The sequence below is a fragment of the Mus pahari genome, chromosome X (assembly GCF_900095145.1).
Source record: "Mus pahari chromosome X, PAHARI_EIJ_v1.1, whole genome shotgun sequence".
Taxonomy (NCBI): domain Eukaryota; kingdom Metazoa; phylum Chordata; class Mammalia; order Rodentia; family Muridae; genus Mus; species Mus pahari.
Window position 1 is genome coordinate 33,114,128 of NC_034613.1, and position 24,237 is coordinate 33,138,364.

The 24,237-nt window shown below is 37.1% G+C and overlaps 1 protein-coding gene across 2 annotated transcripts in view; it reads right to left on the reverse strand.

Moving 5' to 3' along the window:
- Thoc2 (THO complex 2) overlaps positions 1–24,237 on the reverse strand; it is a 114,539-nt gene that overhangs the window by 86,335 nt on the left and 3,967 nt on the right. For both annotated transcript variants that reach the window (XM_021188685.1, XM_029534030.1), the window contains exons 2-3: positions 11,872–11,930; positions 2,027–2,118 (exon numbers count right to left, since the gene is read on the reverse strand). In XM_021188685.1, the coding sequence (XP_021044344.1) occupies positions 2,027–2,118; positions 11,872–11,930 (151 nt within the window). The remainder of the gene's footprint in view (positions 1–2,026; positions 2,119–11,871; positions 11,931–24,237) is intronic.

Sequence of the window (24,237 nt, forward strand, 5' to 3'; positions counted from 1 at the left end):
TTAGAAGAAAGTACTTGTACAGTACAGAAAGGCAGAGGCAGGCAGGCAGGCTTCTGTGATTTCAAAGTCAGTATGTCTATAAAACCCTTGCTAGCCAGGGTTACATATACATAGTAAGACCCTATCTCAAAAAAAAATCATAGTGTCAGAAGATCAGAAATCTAAAAATTATATCAATTAAAAACAATTATTCCATAATTCAAGATTCTGTGAAAATGAAATAATTATCAATTTTTCTTTTTATTTTCTTCATTCACTCTTTGTTTATAGCTCTTGGGGTGGGGGAACTGATCCAAAATCTTGTTTCTGGATGAAAGCAGCATTATTCCACAATTATTTCTTGGCTTGCTACTTCCATGATCAATTTTAGAGCCATTTCCATTAGTAAGGATCACAGTTCAGTTACTGTAATTAATAGTTTTCTGGCACTATACCAACCCTAAAATTCATCTATTTTCAGAGACTATAAGAAAGAAATTCAAAGAAAAAAGCTGGCAGCTGCTAGGAGTCATATAAATCCATATGTGTGATTAAGGTACTAGGCAAATATATATTAGTATGGAAAAGCCATGACAAAGGCAATGCACAGTAGAAGCATATACATATAATGAAGTATTCAAAATATAGGACACACTAACTTCTAAAAACACAGTATAGATAATGTTTATTTAGACTATTTTCATAAATGGAAAATAATTATAGTCAATTGTGCATATAGACTAAAATTATATCAACTCTCAATTTACAGAATGAAATTATCTTAATGGTCTGTCAGTTGTTCAAGGGCTATGAATGCAAATACTCTAATTAAAGAACAGAAGTAGAAAGATACAAGAGTTTTTTCCAAAGAAATATACCACTTTATAACTATCTTAATTGGAGACAGTTTCAGGAAGGAAGAGAAACACATACAAATGTACATAGGGAGGGGTGGAGAGTATCACAACAGCTAAACTTAAAACTTCCATTAAAACTACCCAAGAGGGCTGGTGAGATGGCTCAGTGGTTAAGAGCACCGACTGCTCTTTCAAAGGTCCTGAGTTCAAATCCCAGCAACCACATGGTGGCTCACAACCATCCTAACAAAAATCTGATGCCCTCTTCTGGAGTGTCTGATGACAGCTACAGTGTACACACATATAATAAATAAATAAATAAATCTTTAAAAAAAAAAACTACCCAAGAAAAGCACAAAAATCATATGAAGCAGATTCCAAACTCCCACAGGAAAGAACTACAGAAACATAAAACATACAGAAAATTCACCTAAATTCCCAAATACCATCTCAATAGTTATTAGAAAAGTTGAACAAATAATTTACACAAATCTAAAGACCAGCCTCACAACAGACTAGCACACCACTTAAAATTATGAGTTTACAATAAACATCCTAACAATTAATAGTCCCTCTTCCAGTTCAAATTATCAAACAGCATTAGTCATTAGCAATCTACACTGAATCTACATTCGAAAGTATTTGCTCTGAATCTAGCCTAAATCCTCCAATAAATGTAAGTAAAACTGAACTGGTCACTTAAAGGTTTTTTTTTAAAAAAAATCTAGCTGTTATTTTCTTTTTTTCTGTTCCTACAGAGACTTTATTTGTAAAGCAACACTTGATTATTACTACACACCAGATCTCAGATTAGGAGATATAAAGAAATGAATGTCAGGGTTGTGCAACTACAATTTAAAATAATTTAATTCTTGAAATAAGATTATAATCACAATTATCAAAAAGTAACATTATTTGAAGAAAATACTTTATTTCTAGAGTCAAAATATTAGTTAAGGCTTTGACTTCATTCCAGTACTTTTGTTTTGCTCAAGTCGGTTTTTATAACGTTTTCTTCCTTACAAACAGAAGGAAAGACTAAAATGTCAATTTCTGTAGAGTAAAAATGGCTTACCAATATTACCTTTAAAACTATTATTTTGACAAAATACATGTTATACATTTCTAAGAGCTTTGTAGCAAAAGTGAAGAGATATGCAACAATTACTGTTTTAAATAGATATACTTACGCTAATGTCATTAAGAACACTAGATGCCTGTTCATGCTTTAAATTTCCTTTAATGACATGGTATGATAACTCATAGAGAGCTTGTTGAAAATCTGTTGAACATAAAAGACACAGTGTAAAGATAATATCTTTAACAAGAAAGGCAAACTCTGAAAAATCTATTCTTTATTTCTCATAATTATAAAACATCAGTAAATATATATATATATATATATATATATATATATAAAATAAAAGTTTACTGTAGGAGCATATCTTTTTACTTCTACAAAAACAACATTAATGGGTTTGGGAAAAGTTAACCATTTGTTCTCCAGTGTAATACAACTAGAGGCTAAGCATTCCCTTCTCTTTTTCCCATGGCTACAAATTTCACATATTCACACATTTACTATGTACATCATTTAATATTTTGATTCCTCTTCAATACTTCCTTTTCTTCTGGTAGTCCTGGAGCTTAATGTGTGCTAAGCAAGTGCTCTATCAATAAGCTACATCACCAGGCACTTTTAATTTTAGACAATGTCTCATTAAGTTGTGAAGGACAATCCTGTTTCAACATCCCAGGTACTGGATTTACAGACATGTACTAGCACACCTGACCCACTAACACATTTTAGGACATTTTGCCAGTGACTTCAGAAATATTTTAAATGAGTACACTATACCCTACCCCAACAAGATATAAACAAAATTAACCATCTCCCCCCTACCCACCTTCACAGATTTGTCTAAATGTATTCAGAGTACACTCAATTCAATCTTGGGGCTACAATAAGACCTAAGGAGTAGAATTAAACATGATAGAAAATTTCTCCCAAAATCTAAATTTCTTTTTCTCTTCAATTTATATCAGAATTCAAAAAAAAATAAAGACATATATACAATATATATATACATATATATATATATATATATATGTATATATATACAAACAAAAATTGCTATTTTATAAGAATTGCCAACTACTGGGAGTGGGTGGGTAGGGGAGCAGGGGCCGGGGGGGTATAGGGAACTTTCGGGATAGCATTTGAAATGTAAATAAAGAAAATAATAATAATAAAAAAAATTAAAAAAAAAAAAGAATTGCCAACTACAAGTAAACATGCTATTATCACCGCCTCATTTCCTCAACAAAAAATCTTTTATTGACTGGGGAGTTAAAAGTTGACTGAACACCTTCCAGTCATTTTGTCTTTATTTCTGTATAATAATTTTTTTCCTTCCAATCACTAAAGTTGAAAAACAAGGAATACTAAAAACCATTAGTAGAGGGTTACTGACATGAATCAGTTTGTCAAGTTCTTGCCTACCATGCAAAAAGCTCTGTATTCTATTTCCTACATGACATAAAACTGGGCATAGTAGCCTATGATCCAAGCACTTAGGAGATAGACAGATCTGCAGTCAGGACACATATCAAGTTCCAGATCAGCATGGGCTACATGACACATTCTCAAAAAAAACTAAAACACAAATATAAAATAAAGCCTAGGAGCTAGAGAAATGTAGCTCAACATAGAGTGATTCCCTAGCATTTCTGAGATCCTCAGTTCAATCCCCAGGATGATGAAATAGAAAAGTACTCAAAGGAAACTTCCTCTAAAACATAGAAATATCACGTATGGTGGTGTACAACCAGTCCATAGTCCCAGCACGAATTCAGAAAGCAGGGGCAGGGAGAGCAGGAGTTTAAAGCCATCTCATCTACAAAGCAAATTGCAGGTCAACCTGACTACATGAGATCCTGCCCCACACCATTTCACCCTCAAGGAAACTAAAATAAAGCCTAGTTATAATCCCCTTTTAGGGAAAATAAAATCAAGGAAAAAAAAGTTTGCAGGACAAAAAAAAAAAAAAAGTGGAAAAAAGAAATTCCAAAAAAAAAAAAAAAAAAAAAAAAAAACCCAGCTGGGCAGTGGTGGCGCACACCTTTAATCCCAGCACTTGGGGGGGGGGGCAGAGGTAAGTGGATTTCTGAGTTCAAGGCCAGCCTGGTCTACAGAGTGAATTCCAGGACAGCCAGGGCTACACAGAGAAACCCTGTCTCAAAAAAAAAAAATCCCCTAATGTGAGTACTAACCATAAAACAGAAACAAAATAAAATCAAAATATAATATCTTCTTTTAAACAATAAAGATATTATTTAATAATGAAATAAATGTGTCCATAAATTCATTTTCTAAACAAATATAATGACATCAATTCTTCATGAAGAACTTATTAAGTATTCTGCCATTATAAACACTATGCACTCACTGTGTTTAAAAGTAAATAAGCCACCGGGCGTGGTGGCGCACGCCTTTAATCCCAGCACTCGGGAGGGCAGAGCCAGGCGGATTTCTGAGTTTGAGACCAGCCTGGTCTACAGAGTGAGTTCCAGGACAGCCAGGGCTATACAGAGAAACCCTGTCTTGAAAAGCCAAAAAATAAAAAATAAAAAAAAATAAAAAAATAAAAAGTAAATAAGCCATATAAACAAAGAAAAACATTTGTTGCTACAGTAGAAATGAGGTCAATTTTATTTTTCACTTACGTTAACAATATTTCTTACAAAATACACAATATTATTTATTTTAAATTATCCACATGACTTTTTTAAGCAATCACTTAAAACAGCTGGTTTTCATTAATTGTGGTCTTGGAGTATGTTATATACTGTTCACTGGAACTCTGTGGATTCTAACTTAACCACAAAAAATTAAAATAGAGAAAAGTGACCCAGGTCATTTTGTTGAACAAATGAAATATAAAATGAGCCAAGTTATAGTCCACAAAGTAGTCAAGAAAGATTCTAATTTGCAACTTTTCTGAGTAAATATTTATAAATGATCATGAACTTCTATTAAAGGAAATGGTAAATACAAGTTGCTTTGGTTTCATGGTATTTTATTAATAGGAACCCTAATTAAGAAAGAAATTGTTATCAGATCATGAAGTATTGCTATGACAGACTTGACCATGTGTTTTGACATTTACAATCTGAGCTGAAAAAGACACTTAGAGCTCAGAGATCAGGCAGCTTAGATGATAAGACTGTTGAAAGCAATGCAGATAATAGTGGCTGGGTGTTTGATGTTTCAAAGGGAAGCAAAGACTAGACCAAGGCAATTTGTGTAATATTTTGTGTTAATAATCTGTAGGTCAGCTGGAGTGGAAGAGATAACTGGTGACTAACAAAAGCCCAGAGCCCAGGGCAATTGATGCTTGTTGGCTAGAGCAGAGAAATATGTGGTGATTAAGAAGAGACTAGTACAGGAAAGCTAGTTCTGCCCCTCAACAAACTGTGGCACTCAGGAGAGCTGGTTCCACCCCTCATCTAGGCAAACAAGAGAGCTGGCCTGGTGGCTTGGACATGAGAGCTAGTGGGCTGACCAACTCAGTTACCAGCCAGGCCCAGATCCAGAGTCTTGAGTTGGCCCACCCCAACATCTATCCCATCTATGAGCTGCTGGAGTGTGCAAAGGGTCCGTCCTACAGAAGCAAAGCTACAAAATCTCCATGACTCAGGGCAACAATCCTGGTGAGAATCCAGTATTGATGGGGTAGCAGAAGCCAGAAGTCTCAAACCAGACCAATGAATCATTGCAAAGAACATTTACAAGTAAAGCTGTTTGGGCAAAAAGGTATATTGTGCGACACAGTGTGACACACCACACCTTTCACACTAAGATGTTGGGAGTTTGTTCATTTAATTTGTATTTTTTAGTTTTTGCTTTCTTTTTTTCCTTTTTTCTTTTTTTTTTCTTTTTCTTTTTTTTTGGCTTTTTGAGACAGGGTTTCTCTGTGTAGCCCTGGCTGTCCTGGAACTCACAGCGTATTTGCTTTCTTTTGATGGGGAGGTTGCAAGGGTAGAGGCCAGATATGGAGGGGCTGGGAGATGAATAGGATTAGGGTATACAATAGGGTATACAATGTGTAATTCACAAATAATAATTTTTTAAATGTAAAGGCAAAGAAAAAGTAAGGAACAGAGACATGAATGGAATTGAAACAAAAAAATGGATTTATTGATTGTTGTGTGCTGAGAAAGTATTGAAATTAGTTAACCCTTTCTTCTCATATATTTCCTCTTTCAACATAAAAATAAGTACCCAGATCTAAGAATTCTCCTATGATGCCTACTATTTTGATTATCAAGTACTCTTGAAGCTAAGAATATGTGAGACATGAGACTCCCTCCCTTCCTGCACACAATACTGTCTGGCTTGAGTGGTTTCAAGTAGGATGTAGAGTCATAAACATTTTTCTTTCCTGCAACTCCTTTAATAAAGCAAAGATCCACTATTATCCACTCTAATTGGGCTAAGTTGCAGGGAGGGGAACCATAGACTTGGCCTGGCCTAGCTGCCTTGAGAGGTATGCCTCACAGATTTTCAGGTTAGAGTCCATGGCTCATGGAGCACAATATGCCATGCACATCCTGAAAGACTAATGCACTCCCTCAGGCAGTGAAGTGTTCAGGCCACTTTGTGCTTCTCTGTATATTCCCTCAAAAGTCAAGGAAGTATATAAGCTTGACAGGACAATTGGTCTTAGACAATCTTGTGTACTCTGAATAGCTTGCAAACATTATATCCTGGCAACTACAACTGTATTGATCCTGGCAATTGCCATTATATTCTATTTCTGATAAAGGTATAAAAAGCTTGATCCCTCTCAATGAAAATTGTAACAGTGGCTGGAGAAGTGGCTTAGCAGAAAGGACCCAGATTCAATTCCCAGTATCCACATGACAGTTCACAACTGTCTATAACTCTAGTTACAGAGAATCTGACACCTTCACACATATTCACAAAAAGGCAAAACAACAATGCACATAAAATAAAAATGAAACGAATCATTTAAAAAAATTAATAAAAAAAATGGAAAAAATGTTGCAGCCTCAAAAGAAGAGGAGGAAGAGGAGAAGGAGGAAGAGATCAGCATCAGTGAGGCAATATCTGGAGTTAGCAAACAAGAGCTGTGGTCCAGAGAGGGCCAAGATTATACCCCATGCTGGCAGAAGAACTAAGTAATTTTGAAGAGTTTCCTAATGATTTTATAGGCATTAGAGCAGTGGGTCTCAACATTCCTAATGCTAAGACTAAGACCCCTTTAAAAAGTTCTTCAGGTTGTGGTGACCCCAACCAGAACATTATTTTTATTGCTACTTCATAACTGTAGTTTTGCTACTATTATGAATCATAACGTAAAATATCTGATATGTAGGATACCCGATATGTGACCCCTGTGAAAGGGTTGTTTGAGCCACAAAGAGGTGATGACCCACAGATTGGGAACTGCTGCATTAGAGAAATTATGAAGAGCAACACTCAGAGGCCAGGAGAAGCCATTGGTAAAAGTCTGGCCTCCGTTGCAGTGAAAATCCCAGGACTGAAAAGGACATGGAGAGCAGCTGAGACTTGACATTATGGGAGACCAAGTGAGGCCATGGGTGAATGTATAGCCTCAACTGAAACAGAAGCCCCAGGAATGAAGCAGTCATGGAGACAAGAAGGCTTCATGCCTTGTGGCAGATTCAGAGTCCCTGAAGAGAACTCAAGAAAGGACAGTGATGAAGATGCAACCTAGTTATAGCAGGATACCCCAGAATTTTGGAGAAGCCAGATGAATGCCAAGGACAGTGAAGCTATGGAGTGGAGCCATCCAGAGCCTAGGAAACTAGCTGGATGAGCAGTGGCTGGCAAAGCAAGAAGTACTAATGCCAAGGCCCTTTGATGCCCAGATGATAAAGAGTATGTCCCAGACACCAACCACTGACTCTGTTCACTGCTCAACTTTGGTTTTGCTTTGCTTTGACTGTGCCCTGGTTATCTCCTCTTGGAGTAAAAAACTATGGAACTTTTTTTTTAAACAGGAACACATAGTTAAGAGACTGAATTTTTAAACTGACTGGAATTTTTAGAAAGACTTGATATTTTGGAGACTGGATATTTTGGAGAATTTGAATATTTTACAGATGCTTGAATTCTCAAAGAGGCTTTAGCTGTTTTAAAGAGACTGAACTTTTAAAGTGTTTGAATCTTTAAAGACTGAAACTTTTAAAGTTGGAATATTTTATATTGTAATATTAACATTAATGAGGAAGAACAAAAAGAAATGTTAGGGTCTAACATTTGTGTGTCAACCTGACAAGGGGGTCAATTGTGCTAGCTAGTTTTATGCTAATTTGACACAAACTAAAATCACTTGTGAAGACCAAACCTCAACTGAGAAAAAGTTCCCTAACAGACTGGCCTGTGGGCAAGCCTGTGGTACATTTTCATGATTGATTTTTTGATGGCTGCTATAGAAGAGCCCAGTTCACTGTGGGCACTATGACCCTTGGGCTGGTGATCCCAGGTATGCAGGGAGGGAGGGGTAGCTAAGCAGCTCTCCTACACGACTTCAACATCAGCTTCTGCTTCCATCTTGCTGTCTTGAGTTCCTGCTCTGATTTCCATCAATGATAGACTGCAAGCTATAAAATGAAATAAATCTTTTCCTCCCCAAATTACTTTTAGTCATGGAGTTTTGTTACAGCAACAGAAACCCTAAGAAAATGGTGCTTTAAAACTACCAAGCTAGTTTTAGAATTAGAAAACTTTACACTTACATTCACAATGTGCAGGGAAACACAACCTTCTTACATGAAAAAATTTTAGTAAATACTTCACATTAGTGTTAACATTTTAGGAAAAGCAGTTTTTAAGGATAGCAACTAGACAGCAGGATACTTGCATGTAAGTGTTTGATGTCGGGTCCTTTCAAAGGAGCATGAGCTCTTAACTGCTGAACCATCTCTCTAGCCAACAATACTTTCATTACTAAAAAGCAGAGAAAACTTTAAAAAGTGAACAAATAGTATGCACAATGTAAATTGTGTGCCTCAAATGAAATTAATTTCAAGGTATAACAAGGGATACGTACAAGAGAATATAACCCTTACTAAATCTAAGGCAAAACAAACGAAGGAAATTCTAAAGATGGTATTAAGTCAGTTTCTTCCATGAACCATTAAATAGGATCTTACACCAAAGCTTGGCTACTAGAAGAGATTAACCAATGTATCTATGTGTTGAGGAAGAAAGAGGAGAAATGGAAGGAGAATAATGGTTATTCAGCCAATAAGGTCACAGCCGTAAATATTTTTGATTCATGTGTAAACCAAAACAAGTAAATGAACTATAATCATATACTTTGAAGGATCCATGCAGTCAGTTGAAACTGAAAGAGTAGTAACACATTAACTTACACATAAATTTTCAGCCAAACAAGATCAAAATTGAGTAAACTAATAAGGATGAAGAAAAAAATAAGTAATCCAGTGGTTTGGGAGTGCTTTCATTTTGTAGGAAGGGGTCTCACAATGTATCCCAGGGTGGCTTCAAACTTTGAATCCTCCTGCCTCTGCATTTCCAGTACCAACATTTTTTATAACCAAGCAAGGCTAGCAGTGAGACTCACCACCAACCCAGCCACAAAACCTTCAACCTACAATCTGTTCTGCCTGCAAGATGTGCTGGGGCAATGGTGGCACAGGACTTGTGGGAATGACAAACCAAAGACTGGTTCAGCTTGAGGCCCACATGAGAGAGAGCCCATGCCTGCCTGATACAGCCTGGATGGTCAGGAAACAGACACACAACAACTCAGAGAGACCTATGATAGAACCAAACACAACTGGCAAGAAACAAAAAAGAAAATCAATGAAATGATTCCTAGTGATATTTTGCTATACTCATAGATTGATACCTAGCCCAACTGTCTTCCAACAACTGATAGAAACAGACACAAAGACCCACAGCCAAATATTAGGCAGAGCTCAGGAAATCCTGCAGAAGAAGGATTGTAGGAACCAGAGGGAATGAGGATACAAGAAGAACACAACCCAAAGAATCACCTAAGCAGGGCTCATAGGGGCTCACAGAGAGACTGAAGCAACAAACACGGACCCTATATGGGTCTGATGACCTAGGTCCTCTGCATATACATTATGGTTACGTATCTTGGTGTTCTTATGGGACTCCCAAAAGAACATGTCTCTGACTCTTTTGCCTGTGCTTAGGATCCTTTTCCTCCTACTGGACTGCCACTTCCAACTATGATATGAAGGTTTATACATTATACACAGTCCTACTGTAACTTGTTAGGCCATGTTCATGTTCAGTAGATATCCCTGGGAATCTGATAGTTTTTTTTTGAAAGGAGACAGAGGAGGAGTAGATCTAGGGGAGAGGGGAGAGGGAAGGTGGGACGTGAATTGGGAGGAATGGAGGCAGAGGAATATAACAATGAGAGAAGATTTTTATACACATAATATACACTTTTATACATTCCTAAATTTCCAGCAGTCAACTTTACTTAGGCAAAACAAAACAAATATGTGTTTGTGACATAAACACACACACACACACACACACACACATACATACACTTGAAAGTCATTATGAGTGACCATACAGATTTTCTTAGAATACTAGAAACAGAAAGTGGGGCTTCCAATTTGCCTGGCCAGTGCTCTACTGCTGAGCTATATACTTATACAGCCCAATTATATTACTTTATAAACAAAGTAAAAATCTAGTATTTGTGGGTGTCATGATAGACATATTAAAAGACTTTTTGATTTTTTTTGTTTGCTATTTGGTTAGTTGTTTTTGAGACAGGGTTCTACTATACAGCTCAGATTGGCCTAGAACTTGCTTCATAGCCTAGGCTGGCTTTGAAATCACAATCCTCATCTCAGCATCCAAAGTTCTAGGATTACAGGAATGTGCCACCAAACCCAGCTGAGATGTTAAGTCTTAAAACAGAGCTTCCTAAAATAACAGAAACCAAAACTTGGTATTTCACTTGTTAAAAATACTTTCCCTTCAACCCTCCAAACGTTCCATCTAATATATTCTCTCAAATTAAGGTAATACACCACTTTTTTTTTTAAAGATTTATTTATTTACTATATGTAAGTACACTGTCTTCAGACACTCCAGAAGAGGGANTCAGATCTTGTTAAGGGTGGTTGTGAGCCACCATGTGGTTGCTGGGATTTGAACTCTGGACCTTCGGAAGAGCAGTCGGGTGCTCTTACCCACTGAGCCACCTCACCAGCCCCAATACACCACTTTTGATAAAACCAAAATAAGTTTTTCTATAGGAAAAACACTGTTCTTAATCATCTATTTACAATGCCATGTCACGACAATAATTGTTACATATTTATTTTGTTAAAATAAACTATTAGTTATAAAGATATTGATTTCCTACCAAAAAAGTACAGGATTATCTCCAATGAAAGCTATAAATAAAAACACTATAAATCAAGACACAATTGCTTTTTGGCTTGTCTTTTGCCAAATCCATGTTCCTAGTTTTAAATTAATGAAAGCTAAATGGTAAAATCCTATAAGTAAAATCTATATCCTGCTTAATTATGGAGCATTTTTACTTAATATATCCTATCTGTGAATGCAGCAAACACTCCTTTGCTTATATTTTCCATGACTACTGCCTTTTACAAGCTCCCCAGATACCACCTGAACACAACCAGCTTGAGCAAAAACTCTGAACTTGGTTGGTGGAAATTTTCTAGTGCAACTATGACCAAAATAATTTTTTTCCAGGATAGCTTTCTCTCTCATTTATGATTGATACAGCTAACTACAGAAATTTAAACAAATACATAACAATTATAAAAGTCAGATAGACGAAATAATGTGTATATTCAAGATGTCTTACTGTAACTAAGTTTTACTACTGACTATAAGGTCTTAATTACATGCACTCTTACATAAAATCAAATAAAGATTTAGAACTTTAAACAAACCAAAAATGATAGCTATGATACTTTTAAAAAATCATACCTCTGTAGGTCGAACTGTCATGGCTTTTATTTTCACTGAGAATCCGGCATAAATGCAAACTAGAATTTAAAACAAAAACAAAAACACTATCAATTTTCAATCCTAAAAACAGTTGATTCCTAAGGAACAAGTTTTATCTCCTAAAAGTATATAGAAATGTCCCAGATGTATTTAAATACCTATGATCATGGCATAAAACCTTCTAACACATCGGAACTAGAGATCAATCAACCTATCTTTCTAAATATTGACGAATCATTTCTTGCATAAAATTTTTCTGCCTCTCATTATAAACCCATGGAAGGAGTTACAGAGACAAAGTTGGGAGCTGAGACGAAAGGATGGACCATCCAGAAACTGCCCCACCCGGGGATTCATCCCATAATCAGCCACCAAACGCAGACACTATTGCATACGCCAGCAAGATTTTGCTGAAAGGACCCTCATATAGCTGTCTCTGTGAGGCTATGCTAGTGCCTGGCAAATACAGAAGTGGATGCTCACAGTCAGCTNTTGGATGGAACACAGGGCCCCCAATGGAGGAACTGGAGAAAGTACCCAAGGAGCTGAAGGGGTNTGCAACCCTNTAGGNGGAACAACAATATGAACTAACCAGTACNNCCAGAGCTCGTGTCTCTAGCTGCATATGTAGCAGAAGATGGTCTAGTCAGCCATCACTGGGAAGAGAGGCCCCTTGGTNTTGCAAACTTTATATGCCCCAGTACAGGGGAACACTAGGGCAAGGAGGGGGGAGTGGGTGGAGGGGAGCGGGGGGGGGGGAGGGTATAGGGGACTTTAGAGATAGCATTTGAAATGTAAATGAAGTAAATATCTAATAAAAAATGGAAAAAAAATTGAGTAACTTAATAGTAAATAAGAAATGTCTTTACTTGACATAGTGATGAATGATTATAATCCTAGGACTTAAGAGGTAAAGAAAGGAGAATCAGCAGCCTCTGCTACCACAGTAAATCTGATACCTTGTATCAAATAATATGTCTCCATTTTGAACTATTTCAGCCAACAGAGGGAATGGTGGGATGAAAAATCTAGATTTCTCCTTTTTTTTTTTTTGACAATGGCTAAAACAAATGGAGCACTACGAGGGCCGGCAGAGAAGAGGGGATGAATAGGGTTGGATATGACCACAATAAATTGTACACAGAAATGAAAAGATCATAATGAAACCCATTATTTTATATAATAACATATGCCAAAAAATGATAGAATTAGAACATCTTCATTTTAAGATCCCTAATAAAAAATCCACCATCTGTCAGTGGCTTTTCACACCATGGAAACAGACTAAAAGCATTATGTCCCAGCTACAGATGAAATAATACACCACCCAGAGAAAATAAAATCAGAATGTCAAAGAAATACTACATTCTCATCTTCAATCTAACACTATAGATAACATGCTACCTACTACAAAGTAATACAAAACAATGAAATAATTAAAGGGAAATATAGTTGAAACAAGATTGGCAAAGAGTTGGTGACTACTAAACTGCAAACTAGAAAATGTTTATGCAACCCAAAATAAAAACAAAACAATCAAAATACCAAAAGGGGAGCCGGGCGTGGTGGCGCATGCCTTTAATCCCAGCACTCAGGAGGCAGAGGCAGGCGGATTTCTGAGTTGAAGGCCAGGCTGGTCTACAAAGTGAGTTCCAGGACAGCCAGGGCTACACAGAGAAACCCTGTCTCGAAAAACCAAAAAAAAAAAAAAAAAAAAAAAACCACAAAAGGGGCAGCCCACAGAATGTGAATTAATACACTGTAGGGAGGAGTGTCCCTTATCTACAATGCTTAGAATGAAAACTATTCCAGAATTTAATTTTTCCATATTCTGTTCAAAATATTTGTATGTACCTATTCCTAAGATATCTGAGGACTAAAACCTAACACAAAATGTATTTTGTTTCTTATTATGTATAAGGTATTTTGTTTCACATATACCTTATACATAATAAGATTTGTTTTCATGTATGTGTATATTTGTATTAGTGTATACCATGTTCAGGTGTCTGTGGAGGGCACAAGGTGTCAGATTCCCTAGAACTGGGTTTACAGACAGGCAGTTGTGAGCTCTCAACATAGGTCCCAGGACCTGAACTCAGATCCTCTCAAAGAGCAGTTAAGTGCTATCAACTGCTAAGCCATTTCTACAACCCCTACTAATAATCTTATATATTTTTAACTTTATGCACTCAACAGTTTACTGTACAATACATTCTATTACTTAGTAGGCAGACTTGCAAGTGAGAACCTGGACATGCTCAGGAAAGGTGTTATTGTAGCTGAAAGGGACTAACAGGACCTTGTTTTCCTTGGAGACACTAAATACACCATGTTCTTAAGCTGTGTTCTTTCAGCCTGTCAGTAATGGAAGTTTCTACTAGTGGAATGTCAGTACCTCAAGAAGTTTCAGACTTTGGGGCATTTCCAGTCTCAGCTTAGGGATGTCTAAATCCTCTTCTCTCCCTCCCTTTCCTTTTCAGTGGAATCATCTCTTATGCTTGCAAGTGCATTTGTCCTTATACTTGACTGCTTTTGCTCTTAACAGCACCACTTTCTCCCCCATACACACTGGGTGATCTTACCCACTTCTAAGGCAGAAATTCCTAAGTCTATCTACCTCCAATTTTACCTGTACTCAGATCCTTAGTAGTCATGCTAGACAAAAAAAAAAAAAAAAAAGGAATCAACCCTAATATCTAGGTTATCATCTTTCAGCACATCTGCAACAGAGTCTAAAAAAATTATTGATTATGAATAAAATCCCTAGCACCAAAAAATGTATTATTATTAATTTATGTAAATCCAGAACACAGGGCTAGGGTATAGTCCAGTGGTAACCCACTTCTTAGAATGCACAAGGCCAGGCCAGGCATGGTGGTGCATGCCTTTAATCCCAGCACTCAGGAGGCAGAGGGAGGAGGATTTCTGGTCTACAAAGTGAGTTCCAGGACAGCCAGGGCTACACAGAGAAACCCCGTCTCGGGAAAAAAAACAAAAAAAAAAATAACAAAATAAAAAGAATGCACAAGGCCCTGGGTTCAATCTCTAGAACCAACAAAAAAATATGTCTGAGCTCTGAAATATTTGAGGTTTGGGGGTTAGTTGGTTGGGGGTTTTGTTGTGGTTTGGTTTGGTTTGGTTTTTTTGAGACACAGTCTTACTATACATCCCAGAGGTTCTACCTCTAGAGTACTGGCCTAGCTTTTTTGTTTGGCAGACACAGAATATTACCGTGCCGCCCAAGCTAGCCTGGCACACTTGATCCTCCTACCTCGGTGCCACGAGCACTGAGATTCCAAGTATGCAACACCATATCCAGTGCTGTCATTTTTTAAAATGTCATTTAAATGTTCCATAAAATGAGAAATTTGAATAAACAATCCCTACCCAATATTTAATTATTAACAGTTGCCTACATGAAAACTACTTGTAAATCTGTATTTTTTAAACAGGGTCTTCTTATTCATGGTTGGAATATACTATGTAGCTTTGATTAGCCTCTAATTCAATGTAATTCTCTTACCTCAACCACCCAAAGTGCTGGGATTATAGGTAGTTACCAACAAGCCTACAACAGTGGTTTTTAACTGTAGAATTAACTATCTTGTTTTTATAGAACACCATTTTTTCCACTTGAGAAACAACTAACAAGTTATGACCACAATGAACCAAGTTTGTCACTTCAAGGAAAACAGAGTATTTGATAAAATAATTTTGAAAAATTTGTTTCTGCCACTATGGGGATGACTACTGTCATAGAGGTTTCCCTGCTCATCTTTGGTAGTGACACTAAGGAAAGTGTATCTGATACAATACAATGAAGTTTGTCAATATTTGGAAGACTTTTTTCAGTGAAAGACCTTTTCCAAATGGCCACTATACATTGTAAAACAACTGTGGATAAAAGTTCCATTCCAAAAATGAAAAAGAATTAAATGGATTTTATTTACAAAGTATCAAACTGTCATTGCTTTGTATTTGATTTGGGGAAGAAGGGTTTAGCTAGGGGTTTCTGGTTTGGTTTCTTTTACTTTTCTGTTAGGGATTGGGTGGGGAGGTTAAAAAGCAGATGCCCACTATGCAGCCCTAGCTGACTATATAGACCAGGCTGATTTGGAATTTGCCACAGTCCTCCTGCCTCCACTGCCTGAGTACTGGGTTTTCAGTTTTGCACCACCATCTCTGGTACCAAGGTAGTTTAAACTAGGATAAAGGGAGAAAGTATCACTTGAGTCCTTTAATTCTAAACCAGGCTAGACAACACAGAATTACTCTTTAAAAACGGATGGATGGATGGATGGATGGATGGATAGATAGATAGATAGATAGATAGATAGATAGATAGATAGATAGAGGAAGGAGAAAATAACACAGAGAGAGAGAGAGAGAGGCAGACACAGACAGGCAGGCAAGCAGCAGACAAGCAGACAGACAAAGAGAGGGAGGGGGAGACTGAGATTAGAATTTTGACATGATATCAAACAATAATGTGCATAATTAACCAAGAAGCTTAATACAATTGTGCTGCCCTTACGAGCTATTTAGCTGTGTGAGACTAGATTTTCTTCATAATCTCAATCACAATGACCTATTACAATCCCTAACTCACAATGCCAGCTACAAAAGACTGAAAAATGAAGGGCTGGCAAGATGGCTTACCAGATAAAGGTACTTGCCACCAAGCCTGAGAATTTGGATTTAATCTAAGGAACCTACACAAAGGTAGAAGGAAAGGAGAGAACCTACATGAAGAGGAAGGAGGGAACATCTCTGACCACCACAGCATGCAATAGCACACGCACGCACACACACACACACACACACACACACACACACACACACACACACATACACATGTGCAAATAATAATGCTAAATCAAAATGAAAAGAAACTGGGTGTCAGGCCTCATGCCTAAACAAGCCTATACACCACACTCCTGAGGTAGAGGCAGGAGGATTGCCTTGAATTTTTGGCCTACGAAATGAGTTCTAGAAGATTACAAATCAAGGTTCCAGGATAGATTACAGATCAAGACCCCATTTCAAAAAGAAAATTAAGTTTCCAAAATAATATAGGATGACTTCATTAACCTTGGAGTCGGGAAGGATTATTTCAACACTCAGAGGACTGAGACAGGAGGACTGTCTTGAGCTAACATGAAACCCTGTCTGAAAAACCACAGAATGAGAAAGTGGGAGAGGGAGGCATTAAGCATAAAGGTCACTAGTATAGCAAATAACAGATCAATCTGACAATAGTAAAATGAATCATTTCTGTTCATCAAAAGTCACCATTAAGCCCAAGTGTGGATGCAGATATTGATCATGAATTACAGACGACCCTGGGCTATATAGCCAGACCGTATCTCAAAAAAAAAAAAAAATCAAAAAGACCACTATTAGCTACACATGATGGCACGTTCCTGGCACATACCAGCATATAGGTGGCTGAGGAAGGAAAATTTAGTGTGAGTTAGAGACCAGTCTAGGTTACATAGAATTCTAAGACATCCAGGGCTACAAGGTCAAGACCCAAACTCAAAAAAAAAAAAAGATTGACTATGTACTAAGAACATGCATGTACCTGCAAAAAATGCAATATAGCCCACAAACAACATAAAGCATCTCAAAGATAGCAAAGAAAAATTAATAGGAAACACAGACAAAAGATATAAAGATCCTCACAAGGACAAACCAGAACTTCTAAAGACAAATAATATATATTAAAACGATGCTCAATGAAAATATAAGCTACAATGAAGAGCACACAAATCACACTGACAATTTTTTCTAAGTTTTACTGCTGTTGTTTTTGAAACAAGGTTTCCTATTGCTCAGGCTAACCTTAAATTCCTGATCCTCCTGTCTCAGTGTGGCCAATATTCCCATCTTCATTAATATATGATCCTAATTTTTAAAATCTGGTAAAATGACACATGCCTATAACCCCAAAACTTATGAGGTTGAATATGGAGGACCAAAACATAAATGTCAAAATAATGATTACCACAGAGGTGGTGAAATAATGATTACCACAGAGATGATGAAATAATGATTACCATAGAGGAGGTGAAGAGATCAGAAAAAGAGGTGAGGTTACCTGATGGGGCTGTAAAATAGGTGGGTTCAGGATATGGCTCAGTGATCACCTAGCATACATAAGCCTTGGATTTGATTCCTAGGAGCACACAAACCTGGTATGGTACAGAAAGATCAGAAATCAAGATCAACCTGAACTCTATCTGTAAGCTTTGTACCTGGGATGTATGATACCTTGAAGGAAGGGTAGCAGGGAGGGAGAAAAAGAATGAAATTGGAAGGAGCTGTAGAATTCATGCAATTGAAATCCCAAACTCTTGAAATACTGAGGCAGGGTTACCACAAGTTCTAAACCAGCATGGAATACAGAATAAAATCCTGTCTCAAAAGGGAAGAGTGTAGAAACTCTTTTTTATTCTTCCTGATTACAAATGCCTTTGTTCCCCTGCATTTCCACCAGTTTCATCTTCCACTACTTTCAGCAATGGTAACACATGTCTTTTTCAATAAGCCTTCCAATGACTGAAGAGAGGCTATGTCAGTGTTCTGAACTCCTACCTATGGTACAGTCATTATTACATAACTAAGAAATAACTGAAATGTCATTTTATATTGTCAGTCATTAGGCCAAAAGCACATTTATTAGCCTGCAGATAATATTGTTATCACCTCAAAGATTTGCTAAAATTATGTATAAAATCATTAATCATATTCAGGCAATTCACTTGCATAATAGACATGTGTACTTAAAAACAAAAACAAGCACTTACAACCTGAGGCAGGAAGATGGAAATATTAAGGCAGACCTGGATAAAGGAGTACTTGGTCTCAAAAAGTTGGGGTTTTTTTAAGCTTTTTTTTTAAAATATCAGTTTAACTATGTCCACAAATAGGCCCACAAGTATCCTTTAAAGTAATTGGTCACTATCCTATCTGTCAAACACTTCTGACAAACTAACCTACATTACAGGACGATAACAGACAAAAGGACCTCAAATACTTGCCCATTATAATACGACCTTAAAAATGTTTAAATATTCTGTCTCAGTCCAACACCAGTATTAATTTATGCCCTCAGTATTTAAGTTGACCAGTTTTTCCTCTTGTCAAATAGTTTTGTGCTGTTATGGAAATGCTGCCTCAACTCCCTGAGAACAAACACAGAAATCTACTTTCTGTCAAAGATCTGTGAAAATGTGAATGGAATGAGTTATGTTCTTTTAAAGATTTCAGAAGGATGTTATGAATCTTTTTAACATGAATATTTAGCTTTCCATCTTACTTATCCCTATTTTCAGCAAAAAGGAAACACAAACAAGACTGAAGTACTTGTGCTCACAGCTTCCAAAATTGTTTCACTGATGATATTCACCTGTGCTTCAACTAATTTTTAAAACAAAACAGCAAGAGAGGTTAAATAGTTTAAGCCAAGTACTTGTGTCTATTTTACTACCCTTAAAAATAAATATGAGGGGGCTGGTGAGATGGCTCAGCAGGTAAGAGCACCCGACTGCTCTTCCAAAGGTACAGAGTTCAAATCCCAGCAACCACATGGTGGCTCACAACCATCCTTAACAAGATCTGACTCCCTCTTCTGGAGTGCCTGAAGACAATTACAGTGTACTTATATATAATAAATAAATCTTAAAAAAATATATAAAAAATAAATAAATAAATAAATAAATATGAGGGAGCAGGGCGTGGTGGCGCACGCCTTTAATCCCAGCACCTGGGAGGCAGAGGCAGATGGATTTCTGAGTTCGAGGCCAGCCTGGTCTACAGAGAGTTCCAGGACAGCCAGGGCTATACAGAGAAACCCTGTCTCAAAAAAATATAAATAAATAAATAAATATGAGAACAAAAAACATTTTATCTTGTAGAAACATGAACTTATGAAGAAAACAAGAAATGTCATAAAAAACAAATTAACAAAAGCTTTACCCTTGTAAGTAGGAAAAAGCAGTTTCATTAATGGCAAATTCTCTATTTCAGCATTATAAAATAACTTAGCAAACAAAGTAGTAACTTAACTCCCTAATGTTGCATCAACATGTTCTGAAGAATGAATTTAACAGAAAAACAGACCAAGATTTTCACTTAATTCATAAATACAAGTTAAAATATGAAATCAAATTAGGAAAGGCTTCAGGACCAGAGATGTAGTTCAGTGGGTAGAGTGCTTGCCAATGTATTCTGTGCCTTAGGTTTGATCACCAGTGGCACACAAACTAGGTATGATACCATCAGTCTGTATGGAATCCTTGTCCTTGAGAAGTGAAGGCATAAGATTAGAAATTCAAGATCATCCTCAGCTACAGCCAGTTCAAGACCAGTTTGGACATCCTGTCTCAAAAAAAAAAGTTTCAGGGGCTGGAAACCAAGCACACTGAAGTAGAATTACCAGACATTCTAGGACAGCTTGAACAATACTTACAAATTACTGAATAAATCAATAAAACAATAAAACCTTCAGGAGCCCTCTATTGTTTTTATACCTCTCGTGGAAAAAAAACTCATGATACAAGTTTTATAATCTTTTTAAGATTTGTTTAATTTTTTGGTTTATGTATGTGTGTTTAAAGTGTATGTATGTGCACCATGTGAACACACACAAGAGCCTGCAAAATTAAAAGAGAGTGGGAGACATATCTCCTAGAACTGGTTTGGGGCAGTTAAACCCAGGTTCTAAGAGCAGTAAGTGTTCTTAACTGCTAAGCTAGCTCTTCAGCACCTAAAGATTTACTTTGATTAGGTTTAATTATGTGTATGTGTTTCTTTGAGTGTGTACATGTCATGTATAGGTGTCTGGGGATGCCAGAAGTGATGGATTCCTGTACAGTTAGTTACTATTTGTAACTGGTTAGGAGTCACCCTAACATGGACAATGGGAATAAAACTCTGGTCCTATGGAAAAGCAGTACATGTTCTTACACTGAGCCATTTCTCCAGCCCTACCACTTACATAATTTATCATCTAAAAATATATTTGGTGGGCCAGAGAAGTGTATTAGTGGGTAAAGATGCTTGCTGCCAATTGGGCCTGATGACCTAAATTCAATCCCCTGGTCTCACATGGTGGAAGAAAAAAAAACAATTACCAAAAACTGTCTCTGTCCTGCATCCTAGCATGCAATAAATACACACACACACACACACACACACACACACACACATTTAAATGTTAAAAAAAATAAGTGGCATTTATACATATACTCTAGAAACCAATAGTGTATAGGTATATGAGGAATGGACTGTTTTGATAGGTGAAATATTACCTAACAGAGCTTATTCCTCAAACTTAAGATGATCTGATAATAGGCAACTGGTTTTCATGGAGCACAGTTACATATTTGTTATTAAAAGCTCTGTTAGTCATAAATTTAAAAGAAGGCAAGAGGACGTACAGAAGGGTTTGAAGGGAAAAAGGGAAAGGAGAATGATATAATATTATAATTTCAAAAAATAAAAGAAACATATTTTTAAGGTGTTGAAGGGGTCTGCAACCCTGTAGGTGCAACAACAATATGAACTAACCAGTACCCCCTGAGCTTGTGTCTCTAGCTGCATATGTGGCAGAAGATGGCCTAGTCGGCCATCATTGGGAAGAGAGGCCCCTTGGTCTTGCAAACTTTATATGACCCAGCACAGGGGAAGGTCAGGGCCAAGAAGTGGGAGTGAGTGGGTAGGGAAGCAGGGGCAGGGGGGGTATAGGGAACTTTCAGGATAGCATTTGAAATGTAAATAAAGAAAATATCTAATTAAAAAAGTTGAAAAAAAACATTTTTTTCTAAAGATTAATTTATTTAATGTATATGAGTACACGGTCTCTATCTTCATGCACACCAGAAGAGGGCATCAGATCCCATTACAGATGGTTGTGAGCCATCATGTGGTTGCTGGGAATTGAACTCAGGACCTCTGGAATAGCAGTCAGTGCTCTTAACCGCTGAGCCATCTCTCCAGTCCCCAAAGAAACATATTTCTAAAGTCCCTGTTGTGGTAGACACAGTAAAAGAAGGTTTTCAGGAGTTATTTTTATTTTGTTTTGCTTTTTTCTTTTAAAGACACTAGTGAAAGGCCTACAATTATTAGCTGGTAGGGAGTTGTCAGGGGAACTGCAGGTTACTTTGAGACAGGAAGTAAAATTCTGAGACAGAAGCAGTGATGATCTACAGCCAAAAGTTCCTAGTAGCAGCTTAAATAGGAAAACTTTCTTGCTTAGGACTGCCAGAGGCACAGTTTAGGGGGGAAAAGCAACTGTTGATTAATATTGATGCAGTAGAATGTTAATTAGATGTTTATTCCTAATGCCTCTGCCTTAGCACTGTCTTTTCATTACATCAGATATACTGCCCTGAAAATTGTGGTAGTAGTACCAGGAATAAAAACATTAAGGAATATTTCACTAAAAAAAAAAATTTACTTCCTTGGAAATTATAAAATGCCCTATACAGTTTGTGGTTTTGTCTTTCATTTTTTTTTTCTTTTTCTGTTTCTTTTTTTTTTAGTGCTAAAGATAGGAAACACAGAGCATGCTATAGTGACATCTTTGGGAATTCTGGAATTTTGGTTTCTTTAAAAAAATACAGAAATATTATAAGAATGTGCTTTTGTCTTAATCCCACATGAAGGGATGTGGGGTTGCTTCAGACTGTCTGCAGCAGGTGACCATGATTTGCCTTGTGCTCTAGAAGAAACAGTTTTAGCAGCTGCAGATAATTTCTGCCATTGTGTGACATTTGGAATTCTGGGAACTTTACAAAGGGTATATAAATTCAAGGACACCCCCCCCAGAAGTTCGATAGGGGTTTGTTGCACAGTTTGTTAGTAGCTCTGTGGTCAAAGAAACAAAGAAAAGAAACTGGATTCAGAGATCTCTTCTCTACTCCTCTTCCTCCTCCTCCTCCTCCTCCTCCTCCTCCTCCTCTTCTACCTCCTCTTCCTCCTCCTCTCTCCTTTCCCATCTCTCCTTGTTTCTCTACTAACTAGTGTTAGGGGGGGTAAAACCATAGGATTAAAGGGTAAGAAAAAGAAGAAGCCGGAAAATAGCAAAGACCAGCTACACTATGCAAACTGCTTTACCTCTGAGCTTATTCTCACCATCATGTTGCTTCTCTATCACTACAGATCCTGTAATTCTCACAATAGCTATAGACTGTTACAATGCTACAAACAATACAAACTTGGGAATCTCATGGAACACAATACATACTTAAAAAAAAATTCAGGGCTGGAAAGCACTTGTTGCTGTTTTATAAAGGAATAATCAGCTAGCCACTGTGGTACATACCTGAGATCCCAATAGTGTGAGGCTAAAGGAAGATAATGAATTCAAGGTCACCCTGGACTACAGAGCAAGTTACAGATCAGCCTGGGTGGGCTACATAAGACCTTATCTCTAAAAACCAAAAACATTTAAAATTCTTAAATGAAAAGTAAAAATCCACCCAAGAAATAACTTTACATATGGCATACTCGAAAAACCAAATGTATTCACTCTACCCTCACTTTTAGCATTTCCAGTTACTATTTCATATTTAAGACATTTTTCTCCAAAGAAATATTTTGTAATGTATTTACAATATTATTTGTTTTAACAAGATGAAAATGCTAATATAAGTAACATGATTTTTAAAACCTCTAAAATTAAGCTCTATGAAACAAAGTTTGTACATAAGGGAAAGAAGTCAAATAAATAAAAACAAAGTAGAAGATGGTGATGTGTTTACAATATCTAAATAGTGACTTTAAAATATTTCATTATGGCAGGACCTGACAGTACAGTCCTGCAATCCCAGCAACTTAAAAGAATAGAATGGGATGGGATGATTTCATGTTCAATGCCGGCCTGAACAGCTGAACAAGAAGACCCTGTCTCAAAACAGAAAATTAAAGGTCTGAGGATGTAATTCTGTTGGTACGGTGCTTGCCTTAGCATATCTTATGCCCTGGGTTCAATCCCTGGGACTGAATAAACCGGGTGTGGTACGCCTTTCTAGAACTCTCCAACACTTGGGAAATAGAGGGAAAATCACAAATTTAAGGTCTTTCTCAGTTATACAACAGTTCAAAGCCAGCTTGGGATACATGAGATACTGTCTTTAAAAAAGGAAGCCTGCCTGTGGTGGGGACGTACCTTTAATCCCAGCACTTGGGAGGCACACCAGGACAGCTGAGCTACACAGTTTAGAAAACCCTAACTTGAATACGGCTGAAGGGACCCTGATATTGTGGCCTCTTGTGAGGCTATGCCAGAGCCTGGTAAACACCGAAATGGATGATCACAGCCAGCTACTGGATGGA